The sequence below is a fragment of the Nelumbo nucifera genome, chromosome 8 (assembly GCF_055504915.1).
Source record: "Nelumbo nucifera cultivar China Antique chromosome 8, China Antique-T2T, whole genome shotgun sequence".
NCBI classification, from domain to species: domain Eukaryota; kingdom Viridiplantae; phylum Streptophyta; class Magnoliopsida; order Proteales; family Nelumbonaceae; genus Nelumbo; species Nelumbo nucifera.
In genome coordinates, this window is record NC_142656.1 from 732891 (window position 1) to 755462 (window position 22572).

General features: G+C 39.7%; 1 protein-coding gene across 5 annotated transcripts in view; it reads left to right on the forward strand.

The window, feature by feature from the left end:
- The window catches only part of LOC104600457 (sec34-like family protein), a 128223-nt gene that overhangs the window by 75157 nt on the left and 30494 nt on the right, over positions 1 to 22572 (forward strand). For 3 of the 5 annotated variants that reach the window (XM_010263384.3, XM_010263385.3, XM_010263383.3), the window contains 5 exons: positions 19835 to 19921; positions 20485 to 20601; positions 20761 to 20793; positions 21004 to 21090; positions 21233 to 21295. In XM_010263384.3, the coding sequence (XP_010261686.1) occupies positions 19835 to 19921; positions 20485 to 20601; positions 20761 to 20793; positions 21004 to 21090; positions 21233 to 21295 (387 nt within the window). The remainder of the gene's footprint in view (positions 1 to 19834; positions 19922 to 20484; positions 20602 to 20760; positions 20794 to 21003; positions 21091 to 21232; positions 21296 to 22572) is intronic. The other 2 variants (XM_010263386.3, XM_088893300.1) reach the window with 2 other exon arrangements.

Genomic DNA, 22572 nt, shown 5'->3' on the forward strand with positions numbered 1-22572 from the left:
GATTGTGTCAGCTATTGATAATCTGTACATAAGTAATTTTTTTGGTAATAAATAAAAAGAAAAAATATTAATAAAAGAAGGAAGTAAATCAGATCGGCTGATGAGAATGAGATATCACCACAATTTTCTCCAGCAATACAATTTCAACAAAAAACATCCAGAAAAAAACACAAAAACAACACTTTTATCTATTTCAAAAAGAGACCAAAAACCATCTCCAAGATCTTCTGACACTCCTTCAAATTCTGGTAGTATGAGAATCCAATCCATAATTCTTCTTTCACAAAACATTGCATTTGATCTCTTCCTGGAGCTGTCTTAAAAAATCCTTCTATTTGCCTCTTTCTAAATTTCCTAGAAAATGGCAAAGGGGACACAGCTCCAAGCTATCTTTGCTTTAGTGTTTCCATGTGATGCAGGCTAATGGAAAAAGATCTCTCCCTGAGATCTAGGATCAAAGAAATCCATTTTGAACTGACCATAAAAGAAGTTCATTCGCCTCAGCAGCTTTGCATAAGTTGCACCTACCAGCCAACTGTGTGCCCCTATGTTGAATATGATCCAAGGTAAGGGTACTGTCCAAAGCCAGCCAAGCAAATTCTTCAACCCTTGGTGGAATAGGATTTCCCTAAACCCATTTTACTTCTGATCTCTCCACTTGATTCCATATTAGAGCCTTGTAAAATTATTTAATAGAGAAGACACCATTTTTAGATTGAGCTGCAAAACTTCTATTGAGATGGACCTTTCTCCTTCTCAGCACAATCATCACCAGCAAATTCCTTGGAAGATGGATGCTGAGAGGAACTTTGTTCGTGCAAATGTCTGGAGAAAGAAAATCAGAATTGAGGCCAAAACCTTTGTCTTGGAAGAGGTAAAAACTAGATGAGGGACTGTTCTGAAATTCATTGAACACTTGAAGGTGACTGTACTGCTAAAAGGGAAAGCCATGTTGTGGTTCAAAGGTTTCATTGAAGGAGCCATACATTCACAACGGAAGGTAAACTGGAGAGGTTCTTATAGGGAAGGTGATACCACTTGCTGGGCAGAAATTCTGGAGAATACATGTGGAATGTATGTGCAACTGGCTGAGTTCTTCAACCCTGGGAAGAAAAGGTTGGTCTGTATCCCAGAAGGTAAAGAGAGTCTAAGCTGGAAACAGATAGAGTAAGCTTTTCAATATTTCTTGGTCTTGACAGATAATCTGAGTAAATCAATCAACAGACCTGTAGGGGACACTAAAGATCAAATGAAGGATTTGGTAGATGTTAACAGATGCTATTTTATATATGTATGGTACCGCAGGGGTTCTTTTGTAATTTCTTTCTTATTTTTAAGTTGTACGGTCGCCCTAGTATAAATAATAACATACTGCACGCCTGCAGGATTCTCTTTGGGCTCTCAGTCCTCTCGTCTCTCCCTTTCTCTTGTACAACATGGTATCAGAGCAGGTCGTCCAGGCTTGAAAGGTGAAGTCGAGCAGTCTGTCTGTTCATCTTCCAGTTGTGTCCATCTGCTGTTCGGCTTCCAGCATGTAGAAGGTTTTGTTTCGAGGGTGACAGGTTCTCAGAAATTATCATCTGCTGTCCATCTGCTGTTCGGCTCCCCTGATGTTCGACTGAAACTTTCAGAAGTTATCATCTGATGTTCACCTGCTGTTCGGCTGCCCTGGTGTTCGACTGAAGTAACCTCCTTTTTTTTACTTTGTTCTCATTGTTAGAATGCTCGAGTCAGGGGTATTTTGGTCATTCTGGTGTATCTTCTTGAATGTGAAAGGTCTATTGTATCTGAGTTTAAGTTATGTGTCCCATCTTCTATGAGGGACAAAATTGTCTTTCTTGTAACTCTAAGTTTTATGAATAAAATTCAAGTGGGTCGGCTAGGAGAGTGATTTTTCACATTCTCTCTAGTCTGGCCGAACACTCTTCTTCTCTCCTTCTTCTTCTTCTTTCTCTTTTCTTTCTTCTTTCTTCTTCTCTACTTTGACCTAGAATCAACTAGGGTTTATTCACACTCATTAACTGTTCGGCTGCCCTGATGTTGGACCAGTTCCAGGTCTACCGATTAGATGTGTGGTGAACTTCACCTCTTTCTTTCCTTTCTGTTGTGGGGTTGTTTGATCCCTGTGCAACCGTAGGTCATAATGGCCTGTTTATGTGCTGCAAGAGCAGTCTTGTTTTTGGGAACCCTGTGAAACCGTAGGTCATAAGGACCTTGTTTGTGTGCTGCAACAGCAGTTTTTTGGTGGACTAAAGGTCTGGAAGTGGCTGGTACCTTTTGTAATAACTCTTTGAGGCTGTGTTCCTTTTTTTGGGGGTGTTGTTTTTAAATCTGAAATCATGAGTGGTGAAGATTCTGCTACATCTGGAGTTTCCTCAATGCTGAATGGAATGAGTGGGTAGACCTATCCTTTCCCATGGCTGTTGTCCCTCTTGATGGTTTAAATTACTTAGAGTGGTCAAGAGGGATCAAGCTGTACATCACTGCAAGGGGGAAGATAGGTTATATTAATGGGAGAATTAAAGAACACTCTGGGAGTGCTGAATATGATAGATGGAATCAGGAAAACAACATGTTTATGTCTTGGCTCTTAGTATCTATGCAACCTCAAATAAGGAAGAATTTCATGTGGGCTGAAATGGCAAATGAGATCTGGGAACAAGCCAAATCTACATACTCAGAACTGCAACACTATGCAAAGATCTATCAACTACAGGCAGAGTCGTCTACTTGTAAACAGGGGGAGAGGTGTCTATCGGTATATTACTCTGACTTGACTTCTGTCTGGAAGGAGTTGGACCATTATCAAAGTGTGGATTGGAAATGTGACGAGGATGCAAAACTGTACAAGAAACTTCTCCCAATAGAGAGTGTTTGCCTTCTTACATGGTTTGAACCCTATGTATGAATCTATCAGAGTCCAGATTCTCAGTTTTAAGGATCTTCCATCAGTTCAAGAAGTTTATGCTCTTGTACAATCTGAAGAGAGCAGAAGGAATTTGATGAACAGCCCTGGTGGAGATGCAGTTGTGTTGGCAACAAAAGGGGGTGTCTCTGCCAGTGTGCGAAATTCTTCTAGGAATGGAGATCTCCAGAAAAAAACGAAAGATAAAGAAAAATTGTGGTGTACTCATTGCCAGAAACCCCGACTCACCAGAGATACATGTTGGGATCTTCATGGGAAACCGAAATGGGCTCAAGATCTGAATAAGAAGCAAAGTTCAGATGTGCATAAAAGGTCAGGACAGCAAGGTACAAAGAAACACACTGTGGCCAACATGGCTAATCGAGAGAATCAGCCCCCCATCCATACTGTGACTCAGACACATTCCTCTGGATCTGACCCAAGGGAGGATATTATGAATTCCTTCCGTGACAATTTAGAGCTCTATGGTAGAGCAATTCGTCAGATGGATGCTCCTCCCTCAACCTCATTCGCATCTACATCAGGTAACTCTGCCACAACTTTCCATGTTGCTTCTCATACCCTTGACTCTCCCTGGATCATTGATTCTGGAGCGTCAAAACACATGACTGGTATGTCCTCTTACTTTCAAACCTATCACCTTCTTTCTAGAAGAGACAAGGTGAGACTAGCTGATGGATCATACGCTTCCATAGCTGGTCAAGGAACCATCTCTCTTCCCCTTAGGCTTACCCTCTCTAATGTTCTACATGTTCCGAAATTTCCCATTAATTTGTTCTCTGTTAGTAGTGTTACTAATTCCTTAAACTGCTCAGTGACCTTTTTCCCTTCTTACTGTGTGATCCAGGATCTGGCCTCGGGGAGGACGATTGGTAGAGGACGTATGGTTGATGGACTTTACATGCTGGAGAATAAGGCTGGTCTTCATGTTACAGAGCCTATGAGTCAGTCTTGTAAGAGTCAAGTTTATTTATGGCATTGTTGCCTTGGTCATTTGTCTTTTGAGTCTTTAAAAGTTGTGTTTCCAGAACTGTTTAAGTCGGTGTCCGTTTCAGATTTCTCTTGTCAAACGTGTCAATTGAGTAAACATTGTAGAACTCATTTTCTTCCAAAAAATAGTAAATCTGAATTTCCATTTCACATTGTTCATTCTGATGTGTGGGGCCCTGTTACTTTACCATCTGAGAGTGGTTACAAGTATTTTATTACCCTCATTGATGATTATTCTAGATATATTTGGGTATATCCCATGCGAACCAAGGAGGAAGTACCAAAAATTATCCAAGATTTTCAGCGGATGGTCTTCACTCAATTTCAAACTGAAATCCAAATCTTTCAGTCAGATAATGCGAAAGAGTATTTTCATAGTGATCTCACGGAGTTCTTTGCTTCGTGTGGTTCACTTCACCGTAGCTCTTGTGCCCGAACACCACAACAAAATGGTGTTGCTGAACGAAAGAACCGACATCTCCTTGAGGTGGCTCGGGGTTTAATACTCCATATGAATGTCCCCAAACGTTTTTGGCTTGAGGTTGTTCTTTGTTCTACCCACCTCATTAACCGTATGCCCTCTCGGTGGTTAGAGTACAAAGCCCCACATCAGCTTCTCTTCCCTAAGGCCCCCCTTCTTCCAATTCCTCCTCCTATATTTGGTTGTCGGTGCTTTGTCCAAAATCTGTCTCCCACTCATGAGAAATTGAATTCTCGTGCTATTCCTTGCATTTTCCTGGGGTACTCCTTTACTCAAAAGGGATACCGTTGTTTTGATCCCATTTCTTGGAAATTTTATGTTTCCATGGATGTCTCTTTCTTTGAGGATGAGCCTTTCTTTTTTGTTTCTCCTCAGGGGGAGTGTAGGCATGAGGAGAAAATGGTTCAGCTCCCTCTTCTTTTGATCCTCCGCCTTTTTGTGTCTTCTTCCATCGTCGCAAAGGCCAAGCAAATTCAAGAGCTGTGGAGAATCTAGAAGTTGTACCTCCAGTGCCATCAAACTCGTCGGGGGCGGATCATACTCACTCAGGTAACTTGGCTCCCAATGATGTCCCTGATTCTATTGCAATTGATACCTCTGTTGCTAATGGCCTTGACCTTTCTATTGCTCACAGGAAAGGTGTTAGATTGTGCACCACTAAACACCCCATTTCCAACTTTGTTTCCTATGAGAACATTTCACCCTCTTTTCGTGCTTTTCTTACTTCTATGGACAGTGTCCCTATCCCCAAGAATGTGGCAGAAGCTTTTTCAGTACCTGAATGGACAGATGCCATGAAGGAAGAAATTAATGCCCTTCATAAAAATGGCACATGGGAACTTGTAGATCTTCCTAAGGGAAAGGATCCAGTTGGATGTAAATGGGTGTTCATCGTCAAACATAGGGCTGATGGCATGGTGGATGGGTATAAATCTCGTTTAGTGGCAAAGGGGTTTACACAAGTGTACGGAGTTGATTATGCAGAAACTTTTGCTCCTGTTGCCAAGATGAACTCCATTAGAGTTCTATTCTCTCTTGCTGCTAACCTGGATTGGGATCTACATCAGCTTGATTTCAAGAATGCATTCTTGAATGATGATCTTGAAGAGGAAGTTTACATGATACAACCCCTTGGTGTCCAAGCTCAAGGCAATGAACAGAAGGTGTGCAAGTTGAAGAAGTCTTTATACGGGCTGAAACAATCACCAAGAGCTTGGTTCAGCAGATTCCATGTTGCGGTTCAGCAGAAAGGATACAAGCAATGTCAATCAGATAACACACTGTTTGTGAAAAGAGGAGAAGGTAAAATTGCTGCTTTAATAGTATATGTTGATGATATAATTGTTACTAGTGATTGGAAGGATGAAATCCAGAGGTTGAAGAGTTTCCTTGCCACACAGTTTGAAGTAAAGGATCTAGGGCCTCCCAGATACTTCCTTGGAATTGAAGTTGCCCGCTCAAAAAGGGGTATCTTCATTTCCCAAAGGAAATATGTCCTAGATTTACTTCAGGACACTGGAAAGATGGGAGTGAAGCCAGTTGACTCTCCCATTGATCCCAACCATAAATTAGGTGACAGCCAAGGTGAACCTATCAAGGATGTGAAACAGTTTCAGAGACTTGTAGGGAGATTGTTATATCTCTCTATGACCCGCCCAGACATTGCATATGTTGTTGGTGTCCTTAGCCAGTTCATGCATGCACCTAGGTCCACTCATCTTGAAGCAGTAGAAAGAATCCTCCGATATCTTAAAATGTTTCCTGGTGCTGGCTTGTTATTTCAAAGACACGGGCATTTGAGAGTTGAAGTGTATGCTGATGCAGATTGGGCTGGACCTCAAAATGACAGAAAGTCTACTAGTGGCTACTGCACCTTTATAGGAGGAAACCTTGTTACCTGGAGAAGTAAAAAGCAAAGTGTGGTGGCTAGATCCAGTGCTGAAGCTGAATTGGCTGAAAGTATGTGGATAAAGAATCTGTTGGGTGAGTTGGGTTTCACAGTGGACAAGCCTGTGACCCTATTCTGTGATAACAAAGCCGCCATAAACATTGCTGCTAACCCAGTGCTACATGATAGAACAAAACACATCGAAGTCGACAAGCATTTTATTAGAGAGAAAGCCATCAAAGGCGAAGTGTGTACTCCCTATGTCAGCTCTGAGAACCAACTTGCATACATCTTTACAAAAGGACTACACCACTCAAGACATCATGATCTTTGTGACAAGTTGGGCATGATTGATATCTATGCTCCAACTTCATGCCCAACTTGAGGGGGAGTGTTAACAGATGCTATTTTATATATGTATGGTACCACATGGGTACTTTTGTAATTTCTTTCTTATTTTTAAGTTGTACGGTCGCCCTTGTATAAATAATAACATACTGCATGCCTGCAGGATTCTCTTTGGGCTCTCAGTCCTCTCGTCTCTCCTCTCCTCTCTCCTTTTCTCTTGTACAACAGTAAATAAGACAGCAGGGGACGGTAGCTTTCATGAGAGAGCATGGACTCGGGAGATAAGAGAGCAGCAAGTTGTACAAACATTGCTGTGCCAGTCTGATTTTCAGCTACAGAATCTAAACTATCTGTGGTGGGAGAGGAGATATGTGACTAAAACAAAGAAAGAAATCCCAGGCTGGGGAAAAATTTTGGAGGATTTGATAAAGAAATTGGCAATAAACAGAGCGATTCGTTTTGAACCCTTCCAAAGTGGCAAAGCATTACTAGACGTCAGCAGTGTGGTACTGGAAACTTCAGCTGTTGAGACCAGAGGGAGTAGTGGTGTTAAATCATTAGTGCCCCCTGTCAAATGAGATTTTGATCACCAATGGTGCTTTTGTTCTCAATCTTTGTAGTCTGCCTTTCCATTTGTGGAAGGAGGCCATCCTCCACAAAGCCGATCTTGCTCTGGGAGATCTGTTACTAGCTTTCAATATCAAGGATCTGAGTTCTACAAGGATTAAGACTCTTGGAGTTAAGCCAGAGATGGTGCCAAGGGCTTTGAATCTTCAAAACTAGGGTCTACGGTACAAGGTGTGGCTAGCTTCAGAAGTCAAAGCATCGTTCTGGGGAGGGAGGAGAAAGGAAGAAGAAGATGGTGAGGTGGATTGCTGGGATACATGTTGCTAGGAAGTGAAAAATGATAGGCACCATGTGGAGGTAGGTCGGTCAAAAGGATTTTCGAACAGGTTTTTCAAATTGGAAACCCAAATGTTGCTTGAGAAAGAAGGGCTACAACAGGCACACCATTTTAATGAATGTAGGGTTTTTAATAGCCAAGATTGGATGACTCAATTGAAATCCTTTGTAGAGATTGTCTCAGAAAAAGGTGGTGTGCCTAACAAGCTGCAGTGAAGGGTGCCTCTGTTAAATTTAAAGAGATCAGTTCTCAAGCAGTGTAAGCGGAGTGGACCAGCCCAATCTGGTTTAACTGTGGGGAGGGGTCGACCTTTCGTTGTAAGGTGCATGACTCTTTATTGAGTCATGTGCCTTGTACACTGAAGTTGATTGGGGGTGATAAGCTGGCTCTATCATCGTCCCCTTTGATTGGTTCTATTGCTAATTGATAATCAGAGAGTTGCAGCGGTAATGATGAAGGCCAAGTGGTTGGTTAGGGTTACTCAGGAATTGGTTGACCGGACGACGACTAATTTAGCTTGGAAGCCGGTAACAGAAAAGAACTTTACCACCCTAGGTTGACCAAATCTAAAGTTTAACAGGGAAGAAAGAGAGGAGTCAGATGCAGACAGTGTCTGGAACAATGTACAATTTGAGGGGAATGTAGAGATTAACAAATCGTCGAGCATAGAAAGCCTAGACTCGACTAAGGTATGCAGGAGGTTAGGGGATGGAGATATTCTTTGTAGAAGACTCTTGAAGTGCCATGGTTCTGTTGAAGGAGGTTGGGCCTGGTGAGACTGATGCTGATTGCGGAGAGGTCTCGTCAGTGGCTAAGGGAGAGAAAAGATGGTCTTACTCTGACCGAAGGGTGGATCACAACTTTGAGGGCCTGGGTTGCGTCCTGATGCAAAGCGAAGTACCACAAGTTCACCTTTCCCAAGAAGTTGTGGAGTCCTCTTATTTGCAGGATCCTGACCAGCATGAGGTTGTATCAGATCCAGCCTCAGCTCAGAAGTCAAAGGATGCCTAAAATCTTTTTTCCTCAAAGCCTAGAACTGCTTTGTAAACAGACGAAGCGGGGGAGATAGAGGTGGTAGAAAAGGAGTAGAAGGGGAAATTAGAAATTCAGAGTTTTCTGGAGTTAGAAGGAGAAGAGAGGGAACAGGTTGGTTCGGGAAGTTAAGCAAGAGAATGTTGTCACCCTAGACCTGAAGAGAGTGATATAGAAATTAGGAAAAGTCTGGTATAACTTAGGGTTTTTCCTAAGAAGAAAAAGAAGAGGGCCAATCTAGAGAAACCTTTAGGTGTGAAGGTGTACACAAGAAAGGTAAAAGGCTGGAAAAGGAAGAAAAGTGAAGTGGAAAAGTTGATTAGTGAAATTGACTATGATAGAGGAGAGCAGGAGGGGTAAAAGAGTGGAAGGTTGTTAGATTAGGCTCTATTTTCTGGGTGGGTCCAATCTTTAGTGTAGGCATGAAGATTCTAAGTTGGAATGTGAGAGCGTTAGGGAGTGCGAAGTAATAAGAGAGGCCCTTAGAAAGGAGAAGCCAAATGTGGTATTATTGCAAGAAACAAAAATTCAAGAGATGGACAGAAGATGGATTAGGAGCATTTGGGGTACAAGGGGTCTGAGTTGGGTATCTGCACCATCTTGGGGAGCCTTAAGAGGACTCCTTACTATTTGGAAGAATGAATAGTTGGAAAGATTGGAGGATTTAGTAGGGCAATTCCTAGTGTCAATCAAGTTCAATAGACTGACAAATGGTAAGGAATGGGCTTGGACAAATGTGTATGGTCCAAACTCGTAGAGACAAGATTCATTTATGGGAAGAGTTAAGTGTAGTTAGAGGATTGTGGGAGGGGACCGTGGTGTTTGGGTGGTGATTTTTATGTGATAAGGTTTTCATTAGAGACAACTAGTCTGAGCCAAATAGTCGCTATAAGTATGAGGAAGTTTAATGAGTTTGTGGATCTTTTTGAACTGAAGGAGCTCCCCTTGTTGCAAGTTGACTACACTTGGCCAAACTTCCAAAATTCTTTGGTTATCTCTAAATTAGATAGGTTCCTTTTTTTGTGGATTGGAAAATTATGTTGAAGCACTTGATATCCAAAGCCTTGGTTAGAGTTACCTTGGATCATTGCCCTATTTTCATAGCTCAAGGAACTTCGGTTGGTGCCCTTCTCTATTAGGTTTGAAAATATGTGGCTGGAGGACCCCCACCTTTGTAGGGAATGTCAAATGTTTCTGGTAGAAGTTAGGAGAGGAGGAGTGAAGAAAAGGATCAAATTCTTGAGGAGAACAAGGGGATTAAAAGAGAAAATAAAGTCTTGGAATAAGAATCTCTTTGGGAAGTTGGAGGAGACTAAAGAAAAAAAAAAATTAATTCAAGGATTGAGGAGTTAGATAAGAAAGAAGATCTTAGAAATATGAGAAGAGAGAGGGGAAAGGAAGAGGCTAATGTATGATTTAGAAGAGGTTCTTAGAAAGGAAGAGATCTCCTAGAGGCAAAAATCTAGATGCAAGTAGCTTCTAGAAGGGGATGGTAATACAAAATTTTCACTCCTTAGCCAATGGAAGAAGGAAAAACCTAATTGATAGGTTGGAAGTAGATGGTCTGAGATAACCAGGGAAGAGGTGATTGTCAAGACCTTTTTCAGTGAACAAGGTACCTATTTGACCTTTAGATGAGATAAGAGAGGTGGTTTTATCTAAGGCCCTTAGGCTGAACAACTTCTCCTTGGCCTTTTATCAAGATTGTTGGGATTTGATAAAAGGAGATTTACAATTCAATGAATTCTATCTGGAAGGGGAAATCTCTCAAGGAATAAATTCAATTTCCATTGCCCTAATCCCCAAGAATAAGGAAGCAAAAGTCCCAAAGGGTTTCAAACCAATAAGCTTAGGGGGTAGTCACTATAAAATTATAGCAAAAGTTCTAGCAAGGAGACTGAGAAAGGTACAGTCCTTGGTAATCTCACAACATTGAGGAACCTTTGTTGAACGAAGGCAAATTGTAGATCAGATTTTGGTGGCCAATGAATGTGTAGTAGAAAGCAGGAGGAGGAAAGGAGAAAGGGCTTGTCTACAAATTAGACTTAGAGAAGGCCTATGACTTTGTGGATTGGTCTTTCCTTCTAGAAACCATGGAGAAAATTGAGTTGGGGAAGAGGTGGAGGATGCGGATGAAAGGATGCTTAAGTTTTGTACAATATTCGATTCTGATTAATGGTGTGGCTAGAGATTACTTTCCAGTAAAAGCGGGGTTGAGACAAGGGGGTTCGCTATCTCCCTTCCTGTTCACCTTAATTATGGATGTCCTAAGTAGGATGATCTTGGAGGCCAATCAGAATAATCTGTTTAGAGGATGAAGGGTAGGAATATTTGAGGTCGCAGTCACACATTTGCAGTTTGAGATGATATCATTTTATTCTATGAGGGAAGCAATTAAGAGTCTATAATAAATCTGTAAGAAATCATTAATTCCTTTGAACCGGTCTCCAAATTGGAGATTAATTGAGGGAAGAGTTGTATAGTAGGAACGAATTTGGAAGATGAAAGCATGAGAGTGATAACCGAGACTTTGGAGGGAACCTTGAACTCTCATTGGTGGAAGAATAACCTTGATAAGAGCAGCCTTAGCCAACATACGAGTTTATTTCTGTCCACCTTTAGAGTTCCAGTGAGGGTAGCAAGGGAGTTAGAGAAACTTATGAAGGGACTTTCTCTGGGAACCTGGGATGAAAAGGGAGACCATTTAGTAAAGTGGGAACAAGTTTACAAGACAAAAGAAAAGGGAGATCTAGGGCTGTGGAACATAGTTCAAAGAAACACTTATCTGCTAGGGAAATGGCTCTGGAGGTTTCATTGGAAAGAGACGAGCTGTGACACAAGGTTATAAAAAGCATTCATGGACTGGTGAATAACAGCTGGGATGCAAAGGTAGCTCCTACATTGACCTTGAACTCTCATTTGAAAGCAATACAAGAGGTATATCCATTTTTTTTAATTTCATCAGGTTTGTTGTGGTTTGTGGTTCTAGGGTTCTTTTTTGGGGAAGATCTTTGGTTGGGTGGTGCCCCTTTCTGGTGTGGGTTGCAACCTATATCAAATTTTGTCATCTTTTCTCAAATTGGTGTCGGTTGGGACTTTGGTTTCAGGAGAGGTTTGAGGGATAATGAGTGTGAAAGCTTTATTCGGTTGTTTGGCAATCTAAAATCAGATTTCTTGCTTCAATCTATGGCGGACACTAGAGTTTGGTCCGCCTCATCTGATGGTATCTTTTCCTCTGCTTCTTCTTTTAACTCCCTTGTGCAAACAACTGTGGGGGGAGAGGATTTCCCAGTGAAAGAGATTTGGAGCAAGCCCATTCCACCCAAAATTCAAGCTCTATGTTGGGAGATTTTTCTTGGAAAGTTGAACACCTGTGACATGCTTCAAAAGAGGAGGCCATATACATGCTTCTCCCCTCATGTGTGCTATCTTTGTTATGCAAATGGTGAATTCTTTCCTCACTTATGGATCTATTGTCCTTATGTGCTGTTTGTTTGGGAGTTTTTTTGCTCTCTTTGGTTGCAGGTGGAGCACTCCTTAGGATGTAGTGAGCCTCTTCAACCCAAACATTCTAAGGCAGATGACAAAAAGGGGAAGGACAATGTGGAAATCAGTTAGGGTGGCTGTGGTGTGGACTATTTGGGAGGAAAGGAATGCAAGACTTTTCAATGAGAAGTGCAAATGAAAAGAACTGGTGGAAACTAGGTGGAGGGCTCCCCAGAATGTAATAAGCCTCTTTGGTCCAAACTTTCTAAGGCAGCCAACAAAAAGAGGGAGGGTGATGTGGAAATCGGAAAGGGCAGCAGTGATTTGGACAATATGGGAAGAAAGGAACGCAAGAATTTTCAATGAAAAACATAGGACAAAAGAGGCCATTGTGGAGGCCATAAAGATAAGAGTTGCACATTGGGTGAAATCACTCCATCTCTTCCAAAATATATCAATTACGGATATTGTAAGAGCTTGGAATGAAGTGGCACACACTATAGAGGTGAAGGAAAGAAAGTGATGGAGTGGAAGCCACCAGGTCACAATAAGTTAAAGCTGAACTTTGATGGGAGCTCTATAGGAAATCCGGGTATGGCAGGCATTGGTGGTGTGATCAGAGACTCCTCAAACAAAGTGTTGGCTATGTACTCAGGACCTTTAGGGGAAGGTGACTCTTTAAAAGCTGAACTGTTAGTGTGAAAATTTGAGAGAAAAAATGAATTGATTGTATTGTCTTGGAAGGAGCATATACACAACTTTATATAGAATTATAGAGCTAATTTACAGGGTGATAAAATAGGAAACTAACTTTTCCTAAAAAACTAATTTCTATATCAGTGGGATTCTCCAATTAATATCCCATGATTCTAGGATATCCCATGATTCTAGGAAATTAAGTTTCCTAAACTGATGGACCTAAAATTATGGAGAATCAATCAGAGAGTCAATCTTCTACTTTCCAACACTCCCCCTCAAGCTGGTGAATATGCATCTTTCATTCCCAGCTTGGAGATAAGTCCTTGGAATGCCACACTGCAAAGCCCTTTTGTCAGCACATCTGCCAGTTGACCATTCGTTGAGACGTATGGAGTGCAAATTCATCCGCTATCCAGCTTTTCCTTTATGAAATGCCTATCTATCTCAATGTGCTTTGTCCTGTCATGTTGGACGGGATTGTGAGCAATGTTAATAGCTGACTTGTTGTCACAGAATAATCTCATTGGACCTTCCCATCTGATCTTTAGGTCTTCCAAAATTATCTTGAGCCATAGTAATTCACATACTCCCTGAGCCATTGCCCTGAATTCTGCCTCCGCACTTGATCTAGCTACCACATTCTGCTTCTTACTCCTCCATGTCACAAGATTTCCTCCAAGGAATGTACAGTAACCTGTAGTGGACCGCCTATCCATGGGAGAGCCTACATAATCTGCATCGGTGTATGCCTCTAGGGTTAATCGAGTATTTCTTTTAAACAAGATTCCTTTGCCAGGATTAGCCTTTAGGTAATGTAGTAGCCTATAGACCGCCTGTAGGTGAACCTCTTTCGGGTTGTGCATAAACTGGCTAGCCACGCTCACGGCATTTGCTATGTCTGGCCTTGTGTGGGCAAGATATATAAGTTTTCCTACTAATCTTTGGTACATTTCCCTATTCACGGCTGGATCTTCATTTGCTTCTCCCAATTTGTGATTTGGCTCAATCGGTGTGGAGGATGGTTTGCATGCTAACTTTCCTGTCTCTCTTAAAAGATCTGTTACATATTTCTGTTGTGAGATAAAGATGCCTTTTCTGGAATGAGCTACTTCAATCCCTAGAAAATACTTCAATCTCCCAAGTTCTTTTATTTCGAATTCCTTGACTAGGCATCTTCTCAAGGCTTCCTTCTCCTTTTCATCATTTCCTGTCACAATTATGTCATCGACATATACCAGAAGAGCCGTGACTCCCCCTACATCCGAATGCTTTATAAAGAGTGAATGATCTCCCTGACTTTGTTTGTATCCAATGGCAAGCATAACTTTAGTAAATCTTCCAAACCATGCCCTAGGTGATTGCTTGAGATCGGTCAAATAGTGCTTTTTTCAACCTGCAAACTTTATTTCCTTTTAGATTTCCTTTGAAGCCCGGAGGAATATCCATGTATATCTCCTCCTCTAAATTACTGTGAAGAAAAGCATTCTTTACATCAAATTGCTCCAAGTACCAGTCGAAGTTAGCTGCTAGTGACAACAAAATTCTTACCGTATTCATCTTAGCCACTGGAGCGAATGTCTCCTGATAGTCAACACCATAGGTTTGTGTATATCCTTTTGCCACGAGTCTTGCCTTGTATCTTTCTAGAGAGCCGTCTGACTTGTACTTTACTGTGAAAACCCACTTGCAGCCCACGGGTTTCTTTCCTGGTGGTAGGTCAACAATTTCCCATGTTTGATTCTTATCTAGAGCCTGCATCTCTTCTCTCATAGCATCTTTCCATTTCTCATCAGATAATGCCTCAGATAAAGTATTAGGAATATGAATGGTGTTTAGACTAACTAGGAAACTCCTATGTGATGGTGAGAATTTTTTAAAGGACACAAAATTTGCTAAGGGATATAAGGGATGTTTAGTGCATTCTCTTGTGCCTTTCCTAAGGGCAATAGGAAGATCTTGGTCAGATGCTAATTCAGAAGAAATTTCTGGAACTGTATTTACCTCATTCTCAGGATTAGGAGTTGAATCTTGAACCTGCACAAGATTAGGATCCTGGTTTCTTCTTCTTGAATATACCTGCAATCTCATAGAGTCACAAAGTTCATCATTCTCTGTCATGGGTCTGGTATGAATGGGTGAAGAAGTTGGTTTGGTTTGAGGTGGTTTGATAGGTGCAGATACGGATTGAACTGGTATAGATGCTGAGTTTGGGTGTTGAGAAACTGTAGGTAGACCAAGCGGGAACAATTCTCTGTCCTTATCTTCAATGAATGACAAAGACTCCCCCTGAAGATAAGGTTGAGTGAAATATGGTGTTTTTTCTTCAAAAGCGACATCAATAGAGACAAAGAATTTTTTAGTAGGTGGGTGGTAACACTTATAACCCTTTTGGGTGGACGAATAACCCACAAAAATACACTTGATGTCTCTTGGATCTAACTTCCCTCTATTATGGGTATGAACATGGACAAAAGCAGTGCATCCAAAGATTCTTGGGGTGAGATTATTTGTTGTACGTAGATCGGGATAAAATTGAGAAAGTGTTTCCATTGGTGTTTTAAATCCCAAAACCCTTGAAGGTAATCGATTTATAATGTATGCGGCTGTAAGCACAGCTTCCCCCCAATAGGTTTTTGGAACATGCTGGTGGAAAAGTAAGACTTGGGTTGCAGCTAGTAGATGACCATTCTTCCTTTCTGCTACTTCGTTTTGTTGTGGAGTATTAATGCAGGAGGATTCATGGATAATCCCTTCTTTTTGAAAATATGGGGATAAAGTTTGGTTGAAATAATCCCGTGCATTATCCGATCTAAATCTTTTGATTCTGACCCCAAACTGATTTTGGATCATGTTATGGAAATTTGGGAGTACACTACTTACATCTGATTTAGATTTAAGAAGAAAGATCCAAGAGACCCTAGTGCAATCATTAATAAAAGAGATGAACCATCGTGAGCCAGACACATTTGAACTGTGGAGGGTCCCCATATATCACTATGGATCAAAAAGAATGGGACTGAACTTCTCTTGTTACTGATTGGAAAGGGCACACACTTGTGTTTTGCAAATTCACACACATCACAATGAAAATATTCAACACTCAATCCTTTAAACAAGGAGGGAAACATAGTTTTCAGAATTCCAAAAGATGGATGTCCTAGTCTAAAGTGATGAAGCCAAATGGTGTCTTTGTTGGATGATGAAAGGAATGACAGAGATAACTTATCCTGGACAATATTTGATTTGCATGATTCTTCAAGATAGTAGAGTCCATTCTTCTCCTTAGCAAGTCCAATCCTCTTCCCCGAATCTTGGTCCTGAAATATACAGTAAGAAGGATAGAAAAGCACATTACAGTTCATGTCATGGGTGAGTTTTTGGATGGATATCAGGTTAGTGGACAATTTTGGAACATGAAGGACACTTTTTAGTGTAAGTGATGGATTAATATGGATATCCCCAAGGCCAGCTACGGTAGTAAGGGAACCGTCTGCAATGGCTATTTTTCGATTGCTTGGGCAGGGGGTGTAAGTGCTAAAATGTAGTGAGGAGTGAGTCATGTGATCTGTGGCTCCTGAGTCAATAACCCATAAATCCCTAATAGGTTCATCTGAGACATTTAGTCCGTGAGGAATAGAAAACTTACCTGAGATTGCAAGAGAGCCTATACCACTAGGTTTCTCCAACGATCCCAGAAGCCCCTTTAACTTTTCGATCTCCTCCTTATTGAACTCGGTCTTGTCTGGAGGCTTTTCTTGGCTCGGCTGATTTGTGGTGAAGTTAGCTTGACTTCGACTCTTCTGTTGTCCTCCTCGGTAGCCCCATTCCCTATTCGATGGTTTACCATTCAGCTTCCAACACTTCTCCTTGGTGTGCCTTGGTTTCTTGCAATAGGTACACCAAAGAGACTCCTTGTTGTCCCGTGCAGAGGACAAATCTGTCTTCATTCCTTCCAGTATTTTCGGTTGTTCCATCCTTGTAGTCATGGCTGAACCTTCTAGTACTTGAGGTTCAAGCATAACCCCCCTACGGCTTTCTTTAGCACGAATCAGAGAAATAGTCTCATTTAGAGATGGTACCTCTTCTTTGCCGAGAATCTGGACCCTAACTTGATCAAATTCTGCGTTGAGTCCTGCAAGAAAGTCATAAACATGATCTTTTTCGATAAAACTCTTTAGGATTGCTGCATCCGCTGCACATTTAGTCTCAATGCACCGATAATGATCGAGTTCTTGCCACAGGTTCTGCAGTAAATTTGCATACTCGGTAACTGTCTTGCTGCCTTGTTTAGTTGCTCTAGTCTTGACTTTGATTTCGTACACTTGTGCTGCATCACGTGCTTTTAAATATGTTTGTCGGACGGCATCCCAGATCTCTTTAGCCGTGGATAAAAACATACACGTATCGCTGATTTCAGGGTTCATTGAATTCCATAACCATGACATGATCATGGAGTCAGCTTCGTCCCATGCATCAAATCTTGGATCTCCTTCCTTCGGTCTCGTCCCTAAGAGATGGCTAAGCTTTCCTTTTCCCTTTAAATATGTTCGAACAAACTGAGACCACTTCAAATAATTTTTCCCGTTCAACCTATATGCTGCCTGAATGTTTTGCAGGTCGCCAGATGCTTGATGTGAGGAAACTTCTTCCGATTGTGCAGTAGTATTTGATACGGTGGCTTCTGACATATTGGGTGGGCTTCAAGAAAGAGAGAAAAAAACAGACAATGAAGGTCTGAAAAACTTAGTAAGGATTGGCGATGAAGGCCTAAAGAATCTTTCAGCCAATGTAAAAAAAAAAAAAGGTAACTGTAATGCTCCACCAAACTGAAGAGTGGATCGAAACCACTCAAAATCAAAACTGATCCAAATGAAACCAAAGGGATTCAGTAAATCTGCTCTGGGCAACACCAGATCTAAGATTTCAGACTGATCTGATGTCTCTACAAAGAGATCCAAGAAAAAAAGGATGAATCCAATGGCACAACAGTCCAGAAGAAGCAAAAATGTAGAGTTCAGATCTGTAGCCGATCTCGAAGAAGAATCAAGGACACTCAAGAACCTCCCAAATACTGTTTGAGAGTTCTTGAATGCAGCAGAGATGACCAAAGAGATACTATGTGTGGATTAGGTCGTAACCTGGCTCTGATACCATGTGAAAATTTGAGAGAAAAAATGAATTGATTGTATTGTCTTGGAAGGAGCATATACACAACTTTATATAGAATTACAGAGCTAATTTACAGGGTGATAAAATAGGAAACTAACTTTTCCTAAAAAACTAATTTCTATATCAGTGGGATTCTCCAATTAATATCCCATGATTCTAGGAAATTAAGTTTCCTAAACTGATGGACCTAAAATTATGGAGAATCAATCAGAGAGTCAATCTTCTACTTTCCAACAGTTAGCTCTACTTCAAGGGCTAAAAATCGCCAAACAAGCTAATTTTAAAAACTTGGAAATAGAAGGGGACTCAAAAACAGTGATATCTTGGACCAATTCAAGCAGTTTCCTTGGTACTACAGACATCAGTTAAGGGAGATAGTAACCATAGCAAGGGAACTTAGTGCCTCGTTAACATGGGTTAGGAGAACTGCAAATGGAATGGCTGATTCTATAGCTAAACAAGGAGTTCAAAGGCAACAGCCTTTTTTGGGCTGTATTGTAAAATTTCTATGTTGAAATGTCTTCTTTTTATCTGCTGATTTGCAAAATGCTCATTTTTGCTGAAAAAAAAAAAAAAAAAGAACTGGTGGAAACAATAAATATAAAAAATTTCACATTGGGTAAAAGCACTTGAGCATTTCCAAAGCTTCTCAGTAGCTGATACTATGCGGACATGGAGAAGTGGCTTACTCCTCTAAGAAGAAAGAAAGTATGGGGATGGAATGGAAACCCCCTGCTCTGAACAAATTAAAGCTGAATTTTGATGGGAGCTCCATAGGAAACCCAGGATTGGCAAGCATTGGTAGTGTATTCAGAGACTCAACAAACAAAGTGTTGCCAATGAATTCAGGGCCTATAGGGGTTGGCGTCTCAATAAAGACTGAGCTACTAGCACTTCTTTGGGGTTAAAAAACTATCCAAACAAGCAGATTTTAAAAACTTGGAGGTTGAAGGGGACTCAAAACTAGTGCTCTCTTGGTCTAACACCAGGGGAGCTATTCTATTTGTTTTTGCATATTTCTAAACTACTTGATTAATAATTTTTTAATTTATTGTAAGAAAGTTAAATTGTTTGGGAAGAAAAAAGTGTCTTGGAAACTCGACTATCTCTCTAAACAGCATGGTTGAAGAGTTCATGAAAAGAGGAAGAGAAAATTTTACATTTTTCAAATGGTTACCTTTTCTAGTCTTTTTGCATTGATCTACCTAAGGCTCTTACATAATGAGCTGAGAGAAGTATAAATTACACTCCATTTTCTGAAACCTGAAAAGAGGTTGTGCACATTTTAACGTGTCACATACATGCCAATACTTATATAGAAAAAATAATGATCTAATTTAACATATTTCTCCTTTTGCTTTTCAACCAATATTTGTTCACCATTTCTCTAAATTCCATATATACCAGCTTATTCATTAAAGAACATGCTTTTTTGTTTTGCATTCTATTAAAACATTGCCTGGTAATATGGAGGTCATGTACATTTTAACATGTCAAATACATGGCAAAGCTACATAGAAAAAGAGAATATCTAATTTATCATATTTATCCTTTTCCTTTTCAACTCTTTTTTGTTCATTGTTTCTCTAACTTTCTCAAGAAAAAAAAATATAGTTTATCATATTTATCCTTTTCCTTTTCAACTCTTTTTTGTTCATTGTTTTTCTAACTTTTCATGCATGCCAACTTATTAATATTTAATACAAGTTCATTCTTTTTTGTTTTACAAACTATGAACATTGCCTGTAATATACAAAAAAAATTGTTGGAGTGTGTCAATTTTTGCTATCCAAAATACCATGTCTGGCACCTTTTATTAGTGTCTAGCATTTACTGATGTATCTTTTCATTACATACTTTCATTTAAATATGCTACTTCAATGCTGTAACTCTCTTTTGGTTATTATGTAGATAGCAAACTACATTCCTTTCGATGAAGATTTGGATTATCCTGCTAAGTTAGAGAGGTTGCCTGGGACAGTGTCAGGAGCTACTTCAGTAAAATATCCTATCCCACTATATTTTTATGCTAATAATGAAAGCAACAAGTGATATTTATATGTTGTTGACTGTTTTCTTTGTTTTTTTTTTTTTTGAGACAAGATTACCAAAATTAATTAAAGGAAAAAGAGATACATGAGATAATGTACAACAGAGAAATAGCAGAACAGTGTACCACAGAATTTGCACAAGCGCAGTTCTACCACTATACAAGATTTCCCTATGAGACCCTGATTTAGCTAACCCATCAGCTATATAATTCAGCTCTCTATGTTTCTGTATATTCATAACTAATGTAACCTGCATCAGTTTACTCATGAGCTCGCATCCATGAGTAGTAAACCCCTCTGAGCAGATAGCTGGATTTGATTTGACTTTTAGGTTGTTATGCTTTGTTAATTGGGCACTTACCACATATTTTACTAGAATCTGAGTTGAGAGGCTTCTATTAGCTCTACTCCTGTATTTTTATGTGTTTATGACAGTTTTTATTACTTTAGGTTCCTATGTATGAAACCTGTTTAAATTACACCATTGGCTTTTTTTTATTAAAACTACAGGGTGATGAAAATTCTGATGTATTTAAAACTTGGTATCCACCATTGGAGAAAACTTTGTCATGTCTGTCAAAGTTGTATCGATGCTTAGAACCAGCTGTTTTTACCGGGTTAGCACAGGTATTTGGATGTTTTAAAAGAGATTGGTGCATAATTTGTTTCTTTGTGTTTTCCTCTGCAGGACTTGTTATATATATATATATATATATTATGTCTGTATGTGTGTGTGTATTTCTGTTAAAATTTCTTTTGAATTGGTTTCTTTGTTGTCACTAACAGGAAGCAGTTGAAGTTTGCTCAATATCCATCCAGGTCAGTGAACTAATTATGGTTAGATCAGTATGCATACTTGACTTTTTTAGCACATATTTGGTAAAATAAGAACAGTTATGTAATGCCTTCTTGTTCCATGATTAAGTGGGGATTCATCATGGCTCTTGAGCCACTGTCTTAATGAATGATTTGTTGCTGCTTAATTCTTGTACATCTGTTCTTTGACACTTTTTTCTTTTTATGGTACAGAAAGCGAGCAAACTCATTGCAAAGAGATCATCTCCAATGGATGGACAGCTTTTCCTTATCAAACATCTGCTTATCTTAAGGGAGCAGGTTGTCTCCTTTCTTCATTCTTGTTCTTAGCAAAATGAAGTTATTCATTAATATATGTATAGATATGTCTATATATGTGTTGTGTGTGTTTGCACATGTGCATGTATGTAAAGCTAATGGGGTGAAATTCTTTGCATTTCAGATTGCACCTTTTGATATAGAATTTTCAGTCACGCATAAGGAACTCGATTTCTCTCATTTGTTGGTTAGTAGACCATGCTGACACTTTCTGTTTTTGCTAAATTTCTTATCTTTTTTTTTATTTTCTTCTAAATTACCTGCACATGCCAACATTTTCAAGTTTGTAATAAACTACTCCTAATTTTCTTTTACATTTTTTAAGCAATTAGACTTTTGAAATGAATGACAAGATTTAGCTGATAATGATGCAAGTCTAATAGGGAAATGACTATTGACTTGCTTTTAGTTTTCTTTATTTTATGAATAGGGATGAGCATTGGGGCTGGTCAGCTTGAGGTAAGATATGGCCAGGCCTACACTAAAGTATAGGCCTGAAGTTGATCTTGGCCTTCCCCATATGTATGTGGAGCTTCCTTACATGGTTTAATGAATTCCTGAAATGTATATAACCATCTAACAACTAGGGGAAAATATCAGTGTTGGCGGAAATATGTTCACCCAAATATTAGGAATTGTCAGAAATAACAGAATGTCATATAGAAATATTGTAAAAATTATGGACACTGAAAACACTGTGAAATATGCATAAGCATAAAATGGTTCTGATAGACCCTTTTAAATTATTAACTTGTTCCAAATCATCAAAACTACATGATATTATGGGTTCAAGCAAAGTTTAAAACTCACAGAAAGTCAAATGGTTCTGATAGATCAACCAAATTGTTATGATAAACATCAAAAAACAAAAAGAAAAAAAAAAGATGTAAACTGAGGAATCTCTTGACAGCTTAAGAAGACTATGTCCTCTACTTCTACTAGCTCTAGTAATCCCACCAGTGCTTTTGCTAAAACAAGTACTGCACATGCATGCCATTCTTCTCCTTCTAGTTCTTGGGTTGTGGATTATGAAGCTAATGCATACATAACTGGTATGCCTTCTCACTTCACCTCATGAAGTTAGCTCTAGGGAAAGGTAAGATCATAGATGCTAATGGATCTTAGATCCAATTTTGGGTCAGGGTGAAGTCAAGATTACAGATAACCTTTCCTTGAGTTCTGCCATTCATGTACTACAATTATATAAAAGTTTTTTTATATGTTAGCTCTCTTACCAAATCCTATAATTGTTCTATAATTTTTTTCCCTTCATGTTGTGTATTTTAGGACTTGAGCATGGGGAGGATGATTGGAACTAGAAATGGGGCTAATGGAGTTTACATTTTTTATCATACCCTTGAGCAAGGACTATTGTGCTAGATCTAGTCTTGTCAAAGTGAAAACTAAGCCTTGGAATTGTGGCATTGCCATCTTGGTCAAGTGTCTTTTATTTCCATCAAGTTT